Consider the following 17,212-nt stretch of genomic DNA (forward strand, 5'->3'; position numbering starts at 1 on the left):
ATCTTCCCGCGGCTTCTTGAGGTGAAGGAGACGTTGTCCCAGAAGAGTGGCAAAAGGGCGGGAAGCGTCTCGCGCGGCAGGTTGCTGACGCACCCGCTTCGTATCGGGGCGTGCATTTTTTTTGGCACTGGCGGCCTCCCTTGTAAACTAGTAAGAGTCTCCTTGACGCTCTGGTGACTCTTTAGGACCATCTGCCCGTGCGAGCCTCTAAACTCGCGTCACCCCAAGCACGTCTGAATGCGTTACCCGGATATCTGTACGTGATGGCAAGAAACGTCTCTGCTTCGCTGCCGTTCCGACTGTCTTATTTTCTCCTTCCCTCCGCCCCCAGGCGGTAATAAAAATACAACCGGGGGATTTCAGAAAATGCTGTTTCTGGGAGAGCTGCAGAGCCCACTGGAGATCGCATTCAGATGAAGGATCTGCACCGCGGCTGGACTACATCACCCATCATCCTTAGCCACGGGAATCTTTTTTTTTCCCCCTTGAGCAAAAGAACCTGAATTAATGTCAGCCAAGTGCATGAAATGAGTTTATTGTAGTTTAGGTGAAAGGAAGTATGAGAAAAGACGAAAACAGGAGGGGAAGAGAGAGAGGGAGGAAGGAAGGAAAGAAAGAGAAAGAAAAGAAAGAAAAAGAAAGAAAGAAAGAAAAGAAAGAAACCTGGACAGACAGACTGCATCTCTCTTGCTGTTGTGGCAGCAGCCTGGCTTGCACCCTCATGTCGTCATCCGCCCTGATGACACTGAGGATTAGGAATAGTAAACTCGGGATGTCACCCCACATGGGGACATCACAGCATCTCCCAGCACGAACAAAATTGTCTCTGTTCCGAACAAACGCTGTGCTTGATCAGACTCTGCTAATCGTATGCCATTCCCATGGTGCTTGGTGCCTGGCTTTTAGTCCTACTTTTCCTATTCCCGCTTTTATTCCTACTTCCGTTTCTGGCTACTGGAGTCCGCTTTCTTCTTGGAAGGGTCCTCTGCCCAGGGTGTAAATACTTCTGTAGTTGTCAGAGCCTCTGCGGTTTCCTCCTCTTCCCATCGTTTTGCCACAAAGTAGCAAACCCCTAAAAAGTAAAAAGGAAAAAAAAAAAAAAAACACCCAAACTTTAGTTTCCAGTAAGATTCTGTGTCTCATATTTATCAACCTAAAAGGAGGATACTCCTTGAAATGAGATCAATACTTCAGGATTTCATGTGGTTTTCTTGGCAAATTATTATTAGATTTTTTTTATGCTACCTTTATACTTGGTCAATTTAAGGTAGCAAACATACTCGTCTTTATATTCAATCAAGTTATGGCTACATACCTGATACTTCTGCAGCTTCTATTTTCCTCAAGAACAACCCTGTTGGGTGAGTTGGGCTAAGAGAGAGTGATTAGTCACCCAGTTGGCTTTCATGCCTAAGGGAGACCTAGAATTCATCATCTCATGGCTTCTAGATCAACAGCTTAATCACTTTACCAAACTTGCTCTATATGAAAGTGATTTGCTATTAACTTCTTTCAGAGTTTTTTCTCCAACTCACAGTTTAACATAAACTTCTGAGAGCTCTTGGTGGTCTCCCATCCAAGCAGTAACAAAGTACAACCCTGCTTAGCTTGTTTTCTTGGGATCAGCCAAACTCACCTGGGGTGCTAATATCAACTGAAGGCCTTCATATTCGGATTAAAGTCATGGAAACACAAATAAAAAGGAATTGAATGGTTATTACACTTCAAGAGCTGCACTGCTTTGTTTCTTGTGCCATGCTCAAAAGAATGCTGAAACCTGAAGAGGGGCCAAGTGTTACGTAAGAATTGCCAAAATGAGAGGTTGTTCTCCCTTAACCATTCTCTATTTGGCTTTGTGCAGGCCTCTTCCCTCCTTTCACCTTTGGCCATTATTCTGATTTTTGCTGCTAATTTAATGAAAAGAAGGACTAGGGTTGACATAATAGCAGTGTTCCAATATCTAAGGGGCTGCCACAAAGGGGGTGAACCTATTCTCCAACACACCTGAAGGGAGGACAAGAAGCAATGGATGGAAACTAAGGAGAGATCTAACTTAGAACTAAGGAGAAATTTCCTGATAGAATAATTAACCAGTGGAATGGCTTGGCTCCAGGAGTTATGGGTACTCCAACACCAGAGGTTTTTAAGAAGAGATTGGGCAACCATTATCTAAAATGGTATAGGGTCGCCTGCTTGAGCAGTGGAGTTGAACTGGAATATGTCCATGGTCCCTTCTAACTCTCTTATTCTGTTACTCTGCTTCTCATACCTGCCATGGAAGCTACCACAAGAGATAACCATCCTGGGACCATTGACCAGGAGAGGAAGGTATTGGGCTCATCAGTTGCAAATCTCATGAAGATGAACAGTCCAACTCCTCCTATGCAGCCTAAAAGACAAAAAGGGATGAAGGTCAAAAGATGAGGTCTTTAAAAGTTTTTATTTTATTTTATTTTATTTTATTTTGAATTTGTATACCGCCCTTCTCCCTGAGGACTCAGGGCGGTGAACAGCCAAGTAAAAACATCAAATACAAATATTAAAATACAAACTCCAAAGTCCAACTCCGATATTATCCGATAGTCAGGATTTTGACTTTTTCAATTGTATGGCCACAATAATCATGCTTACCAAAACTGGACATGGAAAGGGGAAACCGCAAGAGTGTAACCTGGGATAAAAGATCATTGTGGTTCAACTTTTTGCCCAGCTAATACCATTTTCAGTTTTGAGCCTCCCACCAACACTCCATCATAATTACATGTCTTTTGTTCAGTGTTTTCCCTTAACTCGGGGAAGGGCAGGGGTGGGGATATCATTTCCTTTCTTTCACACTTATTTTTTTCCCGCTGCTTTTTTGAACAGCTGCAAATATCCATGATTTCTAATAGTTTGGTTCTGCTAAACCCAAATCAAACATCACAATGAGATTGTGGATGTGAATTCAACTTAGTGGGATCTATCTATGACTATTGTACCTCACTTGAAAGGATGGCATCTAGTCTTCAGGTTCTGAGTTTGTCTTTCCTCCTTTGAGATTGAAGCTAATTTAAAATCACTTCCATCTTCCTGCAACATCTGGAAAATGAAATGGAGTGTGTGCTGTTGTTTTTCTTACCTGAAAAGAAACTCAGAGTGATGGCTAAATCAGCGTGGGAGAGCTTCTGTGACGTCTCGGTAGCAGCGAGCGAACGTGTGCCATAGATCACGGCCGAATAGCAAGCTATAGCAGAGATCAGCATTAAAATGATAGATATGGCAATATAGACTAGGAGAAAAAGAAAGAGGAAGCAAATTGTGAAAAAAATCTAGAATTGCCTTCTAGAATCACTACAGGCAGGCCTGCAGCTTTCAATCCGATTAACAGAATAACAGAGTTGGAAGGGATCTTGGAGGTCTTCTAGCCCAACCCCCTGCTTAAGTAGGAGACCCAATATTATTCCAGACAAATGGTTCGTCCAGGCTCTTCTTAAAAACCTCCAGTGATGGAGCACCCACAATCTTTTTTCCTTTACCTTCTAACCTGAGCATCAATTTACTTCCTCCTGCCTGCAGAAACACTATTTCTATTTCTAGGCCAAATAGAAATCTTATTTGGAAGCTTTTAGGAAATACTGGATAATTCTTGCTGCTCTTTTGAAATCTTCTCAGAAGAGAATATGCATGGCAAAGAGTTACTTCGATGGGGGAATCAGATTCAAGTTCCCACAGGGCATGCTGATGATGAAATGTAGTTTGGAAAGTCATAATGCTGAAGCTGTGATTTGTGCATTTATCTCAGCGATCAGAAGGACATAAGGATAGGGATTGTGCCATGATGTCCCCATATCTCTGTCATTTGGAAGTAATCAGTTTGCTGCTAACACCTCTGGTTTAAAAATAGGGACCTACAGAATAGAGTCACCAGCAAAAGTTACAGAATGAATTCCTAATGCTTCCTTACTTGAATGTTACCAATTAACCAGCAGATGGAGATAAAGACTCATGGAGAAGTAGGCAAGACTATAAATTTATGAACTGATTATCAGCAAGTTTAGGATTTTAAGGACAAACTTACTGGGGTACTGGTTCACCTTTTCTAGTAAACCCAAATAAAAATATTTGGATTTCCCCCACCCCTCCGGTTTATGCCACCAGCAAACTAAACACCAGCTGAGCCTTATTATGCTCCTTATTTGAAATGTCAGAACTGATTGCTATACGGTTACATATAGGTGCACCCCTTAAAACGAATGCAACATTGGCTAGATTTACTAGATGGGCATGTGAATGGCATTGTAGGTAGTAGTTGGCACCTTCTGCCTACCTATTCAATAGATCTACTTTGAAAACTTATGGTACCCACTGATGTTCTTTCTTCAGAGCTCATCCAAGGAAGAAAGAAATATGTCTTGTTTATAAAACAAGGAGAGGTATATGTGGTCAGATCACCTTCCGTATTCCTTCAGTGTTCTGACTGTTTTCTTTCATATCACAACCTGGCAGTCTTGGGCCTCCCTATTGCAAATGCAGTGTGTCTAATGATAGAGGAACCAGAAGCTGCAGACTATAAACATGAGGTGAAGGTGTGCAGCTGTGCCTCTACACCAGAGTCTAGCAACATGTTGAAAAAGCAGTGATTGAATAATTTCTTGTTTAAAAGTTCTTTTTTCTGAGAAGGAGGCAGCGTGATTCCACTTCTGATATCATTGAACAAGGCAAGCATCTACCTTTTGCCCATGCTCCTGCTTCTAATTCCTGACTTTTACTAATACACTTATTTATTGTGATCCTTTGCCATCTTTTCTCTAAGCAAAAGGTGGTAAGTGTCTTTGGAGAGGGGACAATTCTCCTCATTATATTCCCGAAACAACAATTCCTAGAGTGGATTGAAAAAGATTGACCAATGTTGCCCAGTAAACTCCATTGTTACAGAGAACATTAGCCTGGATCGAGGTCCAATGCTTTTACTGTTATTACAAGTAGTCCTCGACTTACAACCATTCAATTAACAACCATTCAAAATGACAACAGTATTGGAAAAGGTGACTTATGACGTATTTATGACTGTGTCAGTGACTCAGGATCACACAGTTGCCATTCATGAGCTTTCCCAGGGGGTTTCCAACAAGCAATGGGTGGGGGAGCCAGATTCAGTTAACAACCGAGTGATTCACTTAACAACCACGGGAAATTGGTCCTAAAATAAGATGTAACTCACTTAACAGCTGCATCACTTAGTGATAGAACTTCTGGTCCCAATTTTGGTTGTAAATTGAGGATTACCTGTACATTTATTTATAAGATGTAACTGCAACCTCAGTCCAAACCAACAATCAGTTGGATTAGTTCCATCTGTTGCTCTGGAACTATTTTTTTTCTTTTCATCTTTTATCACCAAACCCCTCCTAGAAAACCTGGAGGTTATTTCAAGTGATTTATTAAACATGGAGTGGCTGGGTTGGTGAAGTCATGACCATTTGGCTGGCTACACATTCCTTTTGTAGAGCATGCTAGCTCTGAGGCAATCTGGCATCTCTGCCTTTCCCATGGCTGAGTGAAAGAATAATAGCTGATGGGGGAGCGATCCAAAGAGGAGAAGGGGCAGAGGGAACACCCCGAACAGGGCCTGCTCAAACCGAGTAGTGGCTTCTTTAGTGGCAACACAAGTTCTGAAGATTCCATAGCCCTTACATGGTACTTTTCCCAGAAGGGAACAATGCCCTAGTTGGCAATCTGTCCATAATCCCCGGAAGACAAAGATGCCCCGGACAAATCTTTTGACCCAGTACTCCGTGCAGATGGCTATCATCAGTAGACAAGTAGCTATGCAAGAGAAGAAGATCCCACCCAGGCAGACCCAGTCATAGGCCTTCAAGTTCTTGAACCACACAATGATGGGCCACTTGGAAAGGGACTTCTTGAAGCGATCCATAATGATGGGTCAATGAAAGGATCAAGACCGAATACGGTCTCTTCTGAACCTCAGGAGGTGCTTCCTTGTGGATGAACCATATAAAACCCACATCTCCACAGGTTTTCACTCGGAACCTTTCTTGAAAAATGTACCGTAGTAAAGCAGGACAAGGTTTCCATAGTAACCCCAGTGTTCTGGAAGTTCTGAAGAAGCTTGGTTGGCGTGTTCCTTCCATTGGATGTATGCCCAGCATGGGCATCTATGGCTTTGGCTGCTTTGCCACAATTTATTTATTTATTTATTTTATAAAATGTGTATGCCGCCCTATCTCCAAGGACTCAGGGTGGCTCACAACAACAATCGACCAAGCGACTGTTAAAAATGACAAATATACATAAAAAATATCAAAAAAGTGTTTTAAAAAATTAAAATATACTACCCGATCAGTCCAGACCGGGGAACATAAATAGCCAGGTTTTCAGTTCACGGCAGAAGGTATGAAGGTCAGGAGCCAACCGGAGCCCCAAGGGAAGTTGATTCCAAAGGATGGGGGTGCTCACAGAGAAGGCTCTACCTCTGGGGGTCGCCAGCCGACATTGTCTCGCTGACGGCACCCTGAGTAGGCCCTCTCTGTGAGAGAGTACCGGGCGATGGGAAGCTGACCCTGGTTGCAGGTGGTCCGACAAATAGCCTGGACCTAAGCCATGAAGGGCTTTATAGGTTAACATCAGCACCTTGAATCTCACCCGGAGGGCAACCGGCAATCAATGCAAGCCGCGCAGGAGTGGTGGAATATGGGAGTATCGGGTCCCGGAAAACTCTGCAGCTCTGGATTAGCAGAAGAGACAGTCATTTCTTCTCCAGCATAGTGCATTTTTGTGTAATTGCTTTATTACCTACAGACTGATTCAGTGGTGGGTTTCACATACCTTTGCTACTCGTTCGCTCGCATATCTGATGATGTCCGGGCAGGTGGGCAGAGTCTCCCACTGCCACTAGTACTGGTTCGCCCGAACCAGGGCGAACCTGTAGCAACCAACCACTGGACTGATTGCTTTATTACCTACATACAGATCTTTGCACTGGTAATGATTAAATCAGAATAAAAGCTTCTGGTATTCCTATATTTGTTTACAAGGAAATCTCACACAATTCATTGTTGCTTATTTACTCCCATGGATTCAAAAGTAGAATTCTAAGCCTCTATAGGAAACTCTTCCATCTTATTGCACGCTAATTTTTGCTGTGGGTTGCCCAATGGGTAAAAATAAAAGGCAGAACTTGAACAGAAGCATTGTTTAATTTAAGATACCCAGACAACATCCAAAGTCAATCTTATGCAACCTGAACATGGCTATTGTAATCATTCATTTAAAAAAAACCACACAAATCAGAATACATTGGAATGGAATAATTTGCAAATGAAATGATTGGACACTTCTTGAAAAGTAAGTGAACAGAGGATGGTACTTCCAGAAGAAAAGGACTAGTGAAGCAATCCTGATTTTAAAGCACTAAAGACAATTCACATGGTACTATGAGCAATGCTTCTCAATCTTAACAACTTTAAGAGTTCAGCTCCCAGAATTCCCAGAAGATAGGTAGAGTCTCAATATCCTGCCGAGCTGAAGATCAGGAGAAATAAACCCTTTCAGATTAATAGAGGCCTACCTACCTGACCTCTTAAAAGCCACTGGTAATTTTGCCACCTGAAATCACAATTTTGCCAACACGTTTTGGTAGCATAGTTTTAGGGGCAGAGTGAGCTTTGGGGGCTGCAAATATAGGGCTTAATTTTTGAAGGTTGCCCTAGGGCATGCTCCAGAACCTTTCGCCAAACACATTTGACAGACCATAGGTCAATGTTTCACAACCGTAATCACGTCAACATGTGTGGACTTCAAATCCCAGTATTCCCCAGCCAGCATTTACATGTTGAAGTCCACACATTTCAATGTGACTAAAATTGGGAAAGACTGCCATAGGTGATACTCAAAGCCTTTATTGACAAGCCAGCTACTTATCAAAATGATCCCTAGTTACTGAAATAACTAGTATATATGGTACTTTGCTCAATAGTAGTAACTGTGAGAGGGAACTTAGAGTCCTAGTGAACAACCATTTAAATATGAGCCAGCGTGTGCAGCAGCTGCCAAAAAAGCCAACACAGTTCTAGGCTGCATAAAGAGAGGGATAGAATCAAGATCATGTGAAGTGCTAATACAACTTTATAATGCCAAGGCCACACTTGGAATATTGCATTCAGTTTTGGTCGCCATGATGTAAAAAAGATGTTGAGACTCTAGAAAGAGTGCAAAGAAAAGCAATAAAGATGATTAGGGGACTGGAGGCTAAAACATGAAGAATGGTTGCAGGAACTGGGTATGTCTAGTTTAATGAAAAGAAGGACTAGGAGAGACATGATAGCAGTCTTCCAATATCTCAGGGGCTGCCACAAAGAAGAGGGAGCCAAGATATTCTCCAAAGCATTGAGGGCAGGATAAGAAGTAATGGGTGGAAACTAATCAAGGAGAGAAGTAACTTAGAACTAAGGAGAAATTTCCTGACAGTTAGAACAATTAATCAGTGGAACAACTTGCCTCCAAAAGTTGTGAATCCTCCAACACTGGAAATGTTTAAGAAGAGATTGGACAACCATTTGTCTGAAGTGGTGGGTTTCCTGCCTAGGCAGTGGGTTGGATTAGAAGATCTCCAACGTCCCTTCCAACTCTGTTATTCTATTCTATTCTATTCTATTCTATTCTATTCTATTCTATTCTATTCTATTCTATTCTATTCTATTCTAAATCTCTATAAAATACAAGATAATAGTTTTGGAAAGTGAGCAAAAAAAAAAAAGTATAGCTGAGCTATACTGTAGATGGGGAAATGCATTGTTACAGGAGAAGCATGGACGAGGTACCCTCTTTGTTGAGAGAAAGCTTCCGTACAATTGTGCTTGCTCTCTTGTTGACTAAGACGTTCATACTCTTTCATAACCGGAAGATGGAGCGTTCAAGGAGGCAACGTGGTTGAAAATGCCTGCAAGGTGAGAAAACAAGAGCAGGTAAAGGACCAAGAAGGCCAGCTTGAGATGCTCAAACCAACCTTGGATCACCCAGGCATAATTGTTTTTGAAGGTTGTGTTGAGTTGCGTGTGTGTGTAAACATAATAACCTGCTATTGTATAAATATATTGTTCTTTCCACTGAATGCAAAATAGCAATAACGTTTAGATTTACATACCACTTCACAGCACTTTATATAGCCCTCTCTAAGCTGTTTACAGAGTCAGCCTATTGCCCCCAACAATCTGGGTCCTCATTTTATCGACCTTGGAAGATGGAAGGCTAAGTCAACCTTGAACCTGATGAGATTTGAACTGCCAAATTGCAGCCATCCAGCAAAAGTAGCCTGCAGTACTGCACTCTAACCACTGTGCCACCATTTTTCAAAGTTTTTTTTAAAAAAAAATATGGCAGGAAAATGCAATTCTTTTAAAGAGAAATGCTTCTGGTCTTATGCAAATGTTCTGATCTCTTGATTACCTTTCTAAGGCAGGAATCCATTGGGTTAATGGAAAAGGGACATTTTCTATGGGACCTCAAACCAACTAAACATGTAAAAATATCTTCAGTTCCTAAAGTGATGACTGTTTGTCCTATAACACAGGGGTCGCCAGCCCCCAGGCTTTGGACTGGTACTGGTCCATGGCCTGTAGGACGTGGGTCGCAGAAGTGAGGGAAGCTGCATCTGCACATGTGCAAGATCTAGATAACCATCCGAAACCAACACCAAGTCGGTAGAAAAATTGTCTTTTCCAGAAATTGGTACTTCATGTGAAAAAGTATTGGGACCGCTGCTATAATATGTAGGTGTTTTTTTTAAAAAAAAATATTTGGATTATTTTATGACTCTCAATATTTTTATATGTGAACCATCCAGAATTGCTGGAGGTTGGGCAGTATAATAACAGCCCAGTGCTTCTCAAATATGGCTGTTTTTAAAAGTTGTGCAGGCTTCAACAACCGGAATTCTCCACCCAGCATGCTGGGAATGGAAGCCCATACATCTTTAAAGGGGCCACATTTGAGAAGAACTGGTCTATGGATTAAAGTGGTGGTGTTTTGGAAAACACTGCGGTAGACTCACCAGCCAAGAGAAACAGGGGGAAAGTGATCCATCCAGAGTAGAAAGACCATGCAAAGGAGACCTGGAGTTGAGATGAAGTCTTCTCTTTCCATGTTTCAGCTGTATAAACAGCTAGGGCTATTAGAGTGAAGAGTCCTTTCAAAAAAGCAGAGAGAAGATCAGTGCTGATTAACCCAGCTCTGTGATGATTCACCCGTGAGGTTTTTATTCCCCCCACTTTGGTTTGCACATACATTGTGCAGGAAATGTTTGTGTATTGACACAAAGTGTTTAAAACCCCGAATTCACACCTTGCATTCCCACATCCCCCTTAGCCTGACTCAACCCATTTCCTGAATTTGCATGCTCCACTGAATCATGGACTAACCCAATGGGCTGAGAATTAACTGCTGCTAAATTTATACAACATGCCAAGCCATATAAAACTGAGTTATCAATTACGTAAACTTAGAAGGTTATGCAAATGCATTTCTAGCCTTACCCTGATTCAATGTATTATATGAACGTAGCCATGGGATTATAGTCACAATCAGTGGTGAAACTCAGCTGGATCTATCCGGATCGTGCGATCCGGTAGTGCTGGCGGTGGGAGGCTCCGCCCACCCGCCTGGATGTCATCACATCCCATTTTTGACTCTCTGCGCATGCTCACATTTTGACCCTCTGCGCATGCTCACATTTGTGAGCCGGTAGGGAAAGGTAAGTGAATTTCTGGTCACCATTCTCTGAAAGCTCTTTGGTGTGTCTGCTTTCATTTTCAGAAGATTTTTGAAAGGGATGAATCACATTTGTGAAACCAGTTTCACCTTCACCAGGTAGATATCCCAAAGAAGATACAGGTAGTCCCTGATTTATGACCATTCATTTAGTGACGGTTCAAAGTTACAGCAGCTTCGAAAAAAAGTGACTTCAGTCCTCACACTTGCAACCATTGCCGTGTCCCCATCGTCACACGATCATGATTCAGGCCCTTGGCAACTGGCATCTATTTACGATGGTTGCAACATCCTGGGGTCACATGATCACCCTCGGAGACCTTCCCAACCAGTATCCAACATGCAAAGTCAATGGGGGAAGCCAAATTCACTTAACAACCATGCGATTTGATTAACAATCATGGCAAAAAAAAATTTGCCATGACTCAATCACTGCAACAGTTAGTCCCAAATGTGGTCGTAATTCAAGGACTATATCAGCTTTTATAACTAGTTTTGGTGGCAAAGGCCCTTGATTTCCTGTGGCCCTTTCTCTTTGGGGCATCTGCAACACATAGCTTTTGTTTGCTTGCTTTGGACAGCAGTTTGGCTTGATGGATTAAAACAGAGGTCTGCTGGCTGGAGAATTTTAGGAGTTGAAGTCCACAAGTCTTAAAGCTGCCAAGTTTAAAGACCTGTGGATTAAATGAAGGGATGTCTTCCCTTAATGCAGAGGCGTCAAACTTGATTTCATTGAGGGCCACATCAGGGTTATGTTTGACCTCGGGGGGCCAGAGTGGGCGTGGCCAGCTCGACATCCCTTATGTTGTGGGTGCCTGTGGTGGCCAGAGCGCTCTGCCAGAGAAAACAGGCTTGCGAGCTCCATTTTTCGCTGCGACAGCCTCCTGCAACCCTCTGCTAGTGAAAAGGGAGCCACACGTGGCCCTCCCAAGCTCCATTTTCTCTGGCAGAGGTACCGCGGGGCCAGTCCTTCGCTGTTTCCAGTGTAGCCCTGCAGGCCAGATCTAAATACCCCGTGGGCTGGCTCCGGCTCCAGTTCCTGGGCCTTGAGTTTGACATCCCTGCCTTAATGCAAGACATTTTCCAGAGTGGTCTTTCTCTGGAAAACCTTAGCAGGTGAAGTCCACCAAGATTTTTATTAACATCCTCTAGGAATTTCCTAGTAATACCCCTGTTTTTGGCGGTTTCCTCTTCCGTTGCAGCTTTACAGAATTGCTTCTATCTGTTTAGTATTTGGGGCCATGATATCTGCTCGGTTACTTATAGTAAAGAGAACACATATTTAATTATTCATGTATTAACTGCAGCTAGAATTGTATTTGCACAAAACTGGAAAAGTGAAGCGATCCCTACTGATGAGAAAGTGAAAATATTAAGGAAAAAATATTAGACTGTGCAGAAATGTACAGATTAACGCTGGCAATTAAGGAGAAAGAAGAAACTGAATATTACATCATATGGGAATTATTTTATCAATGGTTAGGGAATAAAAATTGAAGTTGGAAAAAAGAAGGAGATTAAAGAAGAGTAGAAAATATGTTAAGATAGAGATGTAAACAATATGGTAATTGTTATGACTATCAGGTTTAACATTATTATATTCTTATTAGAATACGGTGAGAGGGGAAATTGAATAAGTTTACTATGCTCAATTGCTTAATATACTATAATTGTAAGATCAGAGAATTAATATCAATGCAGTGAATGATGTTATAAATTTAGATGGTTATTGCACAGAGATCATTTGTACCCAGATGACACACTCTTTAAGAGAAGATGAAATGTTTATATTTTGAAAAAAAATAAATAGAAACTTTTTACAGATATCCGCTCGGTTACCAAAGGTTTCAACCAAGCTCTGATCATTTGAGAAGACAGTCAAAGCCTTATTGAAAAAAAACTTTGAACCACCCCAGATTCCCCCAGATCCCCCCAGACCTCTTCGAGATCACCCTCCCCATGACTGAAGACTTGACCTCTTCATTTTTGGTAACACCTACCAGCCATGTAGGCAGCCATAGAAGCAATCAAGGGTTTGCCTAGGATGCCACACATGGAAGGCATGAAGGCGGCAATCAGGAAGACGTGTAATGCCAACGCCGCTAGAGAAGCCATAATCAGAAACACACGGGCAGCTATGATGTAGCCTGCAAGCAAAGTTATAGATGCAAAAGGTTATGTCTATTTTCAATCCTTATTGCAGTAATATTTGTTGGGTTTTTTTTATTGATTAGATTTTTATCATGCCTTTATTACTGTATAATATTCAGGGTGGTGAACATACATAATACGCCTTCCCCGTCCTGTTTTCCTCACAACAACAATCCCATGAGGTGGGTTTGGCTGAGAGAGCATGATTGGCCCAAAGTCACCCTGCCAGCTTTTGTGCCTAAAGTGGGACTAGAACTCACCATCTCCCAGCAATTGGACCAAAGTCACCCAACTGGCTTACTTGTCGAAGCTGGGACTAGAACTCACATTCCCCTGGTTTCTAGGCCAATGTCTTAACCACTGCGCCAAACTGGTTCTCAATATATCAGAGCATCCTCACCCCCAGTAGATTGCTTGTTCAGAAAACGTTCTAACTACCTTCCAGAAAGGGAGCTATCCCACCAGGCTCAAGGTTGACTCAGCCTTCCATCCTTCCGAGGTGGGTAAAATGAGGACCCAGATTGTTGGGGGCAATAGGCTGACTCTGTAAACCGCTTAGAGAGGGCTGTAAAACACTATGAAGCGGTATATAAGTCTAAGTGCTATTGCTAAGTGCTATTTCAACTGTCTATATCTCCTGATTTCCCTGGCGCCTGACAAAGACACAAAGACACAAATACTGATGCACCTTATTGGAAATATTTAGGGGGAAAAAATGAAGGCCTTCCTGCCATAAACCTTACCAAAGGCATCCTTTACAGCAAAGCATTGGCTTTCGGCTAATCCAGTGTTAATGCAGTACTGCCATAGCCCACTGTGGGACGTCCCAGCAGCAGCAAAAGATACTTTCCAGTAATCGGTGCTGAGCGCCATCAAAAGTAGGCTGATGCTCAAGGATGCCATCAACACGCTGAAGATACGGCAGCACAACATCCTGATGCAAAGACAAAGGTGTTTCAACAGTCACTTTGCTTGGTATCCAACTTTTAGACACCCTAGGGGGAAAAAACAGATTAAATGGAGACAATTTATCCCCAAGGGACAAACATGGAACAGCATTAGTAGAACTATATGTGTGTGTGTGTGTGTGTGTGTGTATTTCACTATTGTTCTATTAGTGCAGGAGAGTGCGGTGAAGTCACTGGAGTGGATGGGATCCAGAGAATTCTTGAGGGTTTTGCTTTCTCCTGGTGGCACAGTGGTTAAAATGCAGTATTGCGGGCAAACTCTGCCCACAGGCTGGAGTTTGATCCTGACCAGCTCAAGGTTGACTCAGCCTTTGGAAAGATGGTTTAATGGTAGACAGGACCACATGGTTTTGAGGTCCTGGGCAAAAAAAAGGAAGAGATGCTGAGAATGCCTGGGTTTTATGCCCTTTCTGGACTTTTGAATTTGAGCTTGTATTCTGATTGTCTGTCAGACTCCCATGGGGCTGTGCAGGGGTAACCTTGTAGGTTGTCTTTGTCCCAGGCTTGGTTGAGCCTTGCTGGGTGATGATGTAAGGAAGGAGCTTTGGGCAATTCCTACTGTGGTCCTGCCTGAAAGAGGTAGATCTTTGTTATATGGAATAGACTGGCCCAGGCCTTCATGGCCCATTGACAAAGGTGGGAGGGGTGAGTTTCTGTCTCCCTTTTAGGGGAAATATTTTGCCCTTTTAATATTTTTTAAAATATTTCATTTTTCTAGGAGAGGGCTGGTTGCTAACTTCCTACACAGAAGAGGGCTTAAAAGAATCTGCAGCAGAGCAAAGCGTAAATGCAACCATGAACATTCTCGCTCTGAAAGGTGGTGAGATATGGGTTGAATCTAGTGGTTACCTGAAGTCTTTTGCAGAGTCAACCATGGACTTCACTTCAAGCCACTTCCTGCATCCTTTTTACACACTTAAATGTCTCGGTGATCTCAGCAAAACCTCAGAGTTTGAACAGGTGGGTTTAGAAGAATGGGAGGGAATGATGGGCTTTCTTCTGAAACCCCTCGTTATTTTTTTAAAGACACATAACAGTAAACAGTAACAGAGTTGGAAGGGACCTTGGAGGTCATCTAGTCCAACCCCCTGCTCACGCAGGAGACCGATACTAGGGATTTGAACCGCCGAACTGCCGACCTTTCTGATCGACAAGCTCAGTGTCTTAGCCACTGAGCCACCTAGTCACATTGTGACTATTTATATATACGTATATATACGTGATGATCTATAGCAGGGTTTCTTAAACTTTGGGTTCTCATTAACGTTGAAATGGGAGAAATCTCCTTGCCGTGGATTTTAATTATTTCAGCTCATTATTTCTCTGTTATGTGAGCCAAGAAAGTGGACCAATAAAACTGGATGTGATCCAGTGATGAAATCCAAATTATTTTACTACCGGTTCTGTAGGCGTGGCTTGGGGGGGCGTGATGTGGCTTGGTGGGCATGGCTTGGGAGGCATGGCAGGGGAAGGATACTGCAAAATCTCCATTCCCACCCCACTCTGGGGCCAGCCAGAGGTGCTATTTGCCAGTTCTCCGAACTCCTCAAAATTTCCGCTGCCGGTTCTCCAGAACCTGTCAAAACCTGCTGGATTTCACCCCTGATGTGATCCCTGACATGAGGGTCTCAAAAGCCCTTTTGGGTAGTACTATCAATTTATACCTTGCGCTCCCAGGGAGGAAAGAGAAGAAACAGGAAGGACGGTAGCAACAGTCCTTTTTTGACGTCTTTTCTCCCACAAATACCAGTCATTCCCTTCAGCAGACCGAGATGCAAAGTTAAGGAATGAAAGAAAGTGTATCTTTAGCTCAGTGTGAGAAATGCTAACTCGAAGAACCCCCAAAGAAAAGTTGATTTCCTCATTTGTAAGGAATTTAAATGAAGACTCAAAATTTGGTTTTGTGTGGCTTGTTCCTGGGATCACCACAGGGGCCAGAGTAAGCTCCTGTTTCCAAGGGGAAACCCACCCTCCAAAAATATAAACCCGCCGAAAAAGATCTTATGGTTTAGCCATGTATGCTGCAAAGCTAGAATATTAAATCTTAGAGCTGCAATACTGTGGAAGAGAGGAGTTTCTCCTGCTACTTGCCCTCTGCAGTTGAGATGGGTGCATTAGAGTTGGGCAGAAACATTTATCAGCAACTCCCAAAGGATGCTTCTAACCTTCAGATTATTCCCTTGTGCCCAAGTTTTCTTTTTTTATGGGCCTCCTCTGAAAAAAGTGAGAGGAAACCAGGGGTATTTCCATCCTTACCTGAATCTTCTTGTAGAATGATTCTTTCCTGGGACGAAGGTGATCTGAACAACCCAAGGGAGAATAAAGGCTGAAGGAAGAAGGCTTGGGAAGAGGACCCTTCAAACGCTGTAGGTGTAAAGATTGAAGAGGCAGCAAAGCCCGAGATAACGTCCTGTCTGGATATTATAGCTCACCTCTATCTTTTTTTTCATCTTTGCCCACCCACTTCCTTTCCCTCGTTCACACTTCTGTTCGGGTCTGGTTTTCTTCTTTGCACTTCGCTTCTGAGTTAATGATATGTTTGCGGCTGCACTTATTTTCATTCTTATCTCTCTTTTAATCTGGAACTATCTTTGCATGAATCGCCTCTTGAGGCCCTGGCCAACGTGAAGTCAGGAGCAACTTGGCTACTTGGTCAATGTTTCTCAACTTTGGCAACTTGAAGATGAGTGGATTTCAATTCCCAAAATTCCCCAGCCAGATAGATAGATAGACAGACAGACAGATGATAGACGGATGGATGGATGGATGGATGGATGGATGGATGGATGGATAGATAGATAGATAGATAGATAGATAGATAGATAGAGTTAGATATAGATGATAGATAATGATAGATTGACAGACAGATTATAGATACATAGATAGGATAAATAGATGATAGATAGATAGATAGATATAGTTAGATATAGATGGATGATAGATAATGATAGATTGACAGACAGATGATAAATAAATAGGATAGATAGATAGATAGACAGACAATGATAGATAGATAGATAGATAGATAGATAGATAGATTGATAGATAGACAGAGACACTGATGATAGATAGATAGATAGATAGATAGATAGATAGATAGATATAGACAGACAGACAGACAGATAGATTGACAGATAGATGATCGATCGATCGATCGATAAATAGAGAGTTAGATATAGACAGATAGATAGATGATAGATAATGATAGATTGACAGAGATGATAGATAGATAGATAGGATAGATAGATAGATAGATAGATAGATAGATAGATAGATATAGATAATTAGATATAGACAGACAGATAGATAATAGATAATGATAGATTGAC

General features: G+C 42.3%; 2 protein-coding genes across 2 annotated transcripts; both read right to left on the reverse strand.

Moving 5' to 3' along the window:
* Window positions 1-519: 519 nt before the first annotated feature.
* Window positions 520-5,914, reverse strand: LOC148112379 (lens fiber membrane intrinsic protein-like). The gene is made up of 4 exons (XM_087876425.1): window positions 5,674-5,914; window positions 3,119-3,268; window positions 2,270-2,389; window positions 520-1,072 (listed from the first exon to the last, which is right to left on the reverse strand). The coding sequence occupies exons 1-4, from the start codon at window positions 5,912-5,914 to the stop codon at window positions 936-938; spliced, it is 648 nt and encodes a 215-aa protein (XP_087732551.1). The 3' UTR covers window positions 520-935.
* Window positions 5,915-7,177: 1,263 nt separating this feature from the next.
* Window positions 7,178-16,282, reverse strand: LOC117669366 (protein NKG7-like). The gene is made up of 5 exons (XM_034423753.3): window positions 16,140-16,282; window positions 13,659-13,910; window positions 12,765-12,911; window positions 10,049-10,183; window positions 7,178-8,938 (listed from the first exon to the last, which is right to left on the reverse strand). Exons 2-5 carry the CDS (start codon window positions 13,846-13,848, stop codon window positions 8,880-8,882), a joined length of 531 nt encoding a protein of 176 aa, XP_034279644.2. The 5' UTR covers window positions 13,849-13,910; window positions 16,140-16,282; the 3' UTR covers window positions 7,178-8,879.
* Between the last annotated feature and the right edge of the window lie 930 nt (window positions 16,283-17,212).

Source organism: Pantherophis guttatus, chromosome 10 (genome assembly GCF_059756535.1).
Source record: "Pantherophis guttatus breed Tessera chromosome 10, ASM5975653v1, whole genome shotgun sequence".
In the NCBI taxonomy this organism is placed as follows: domain Eukaryota; kingdom Metazoa; phylum Chordata; class Lepidosauria; order Squamata; family Colubridae; genus Pantherophis; species Pantherophis guttatus.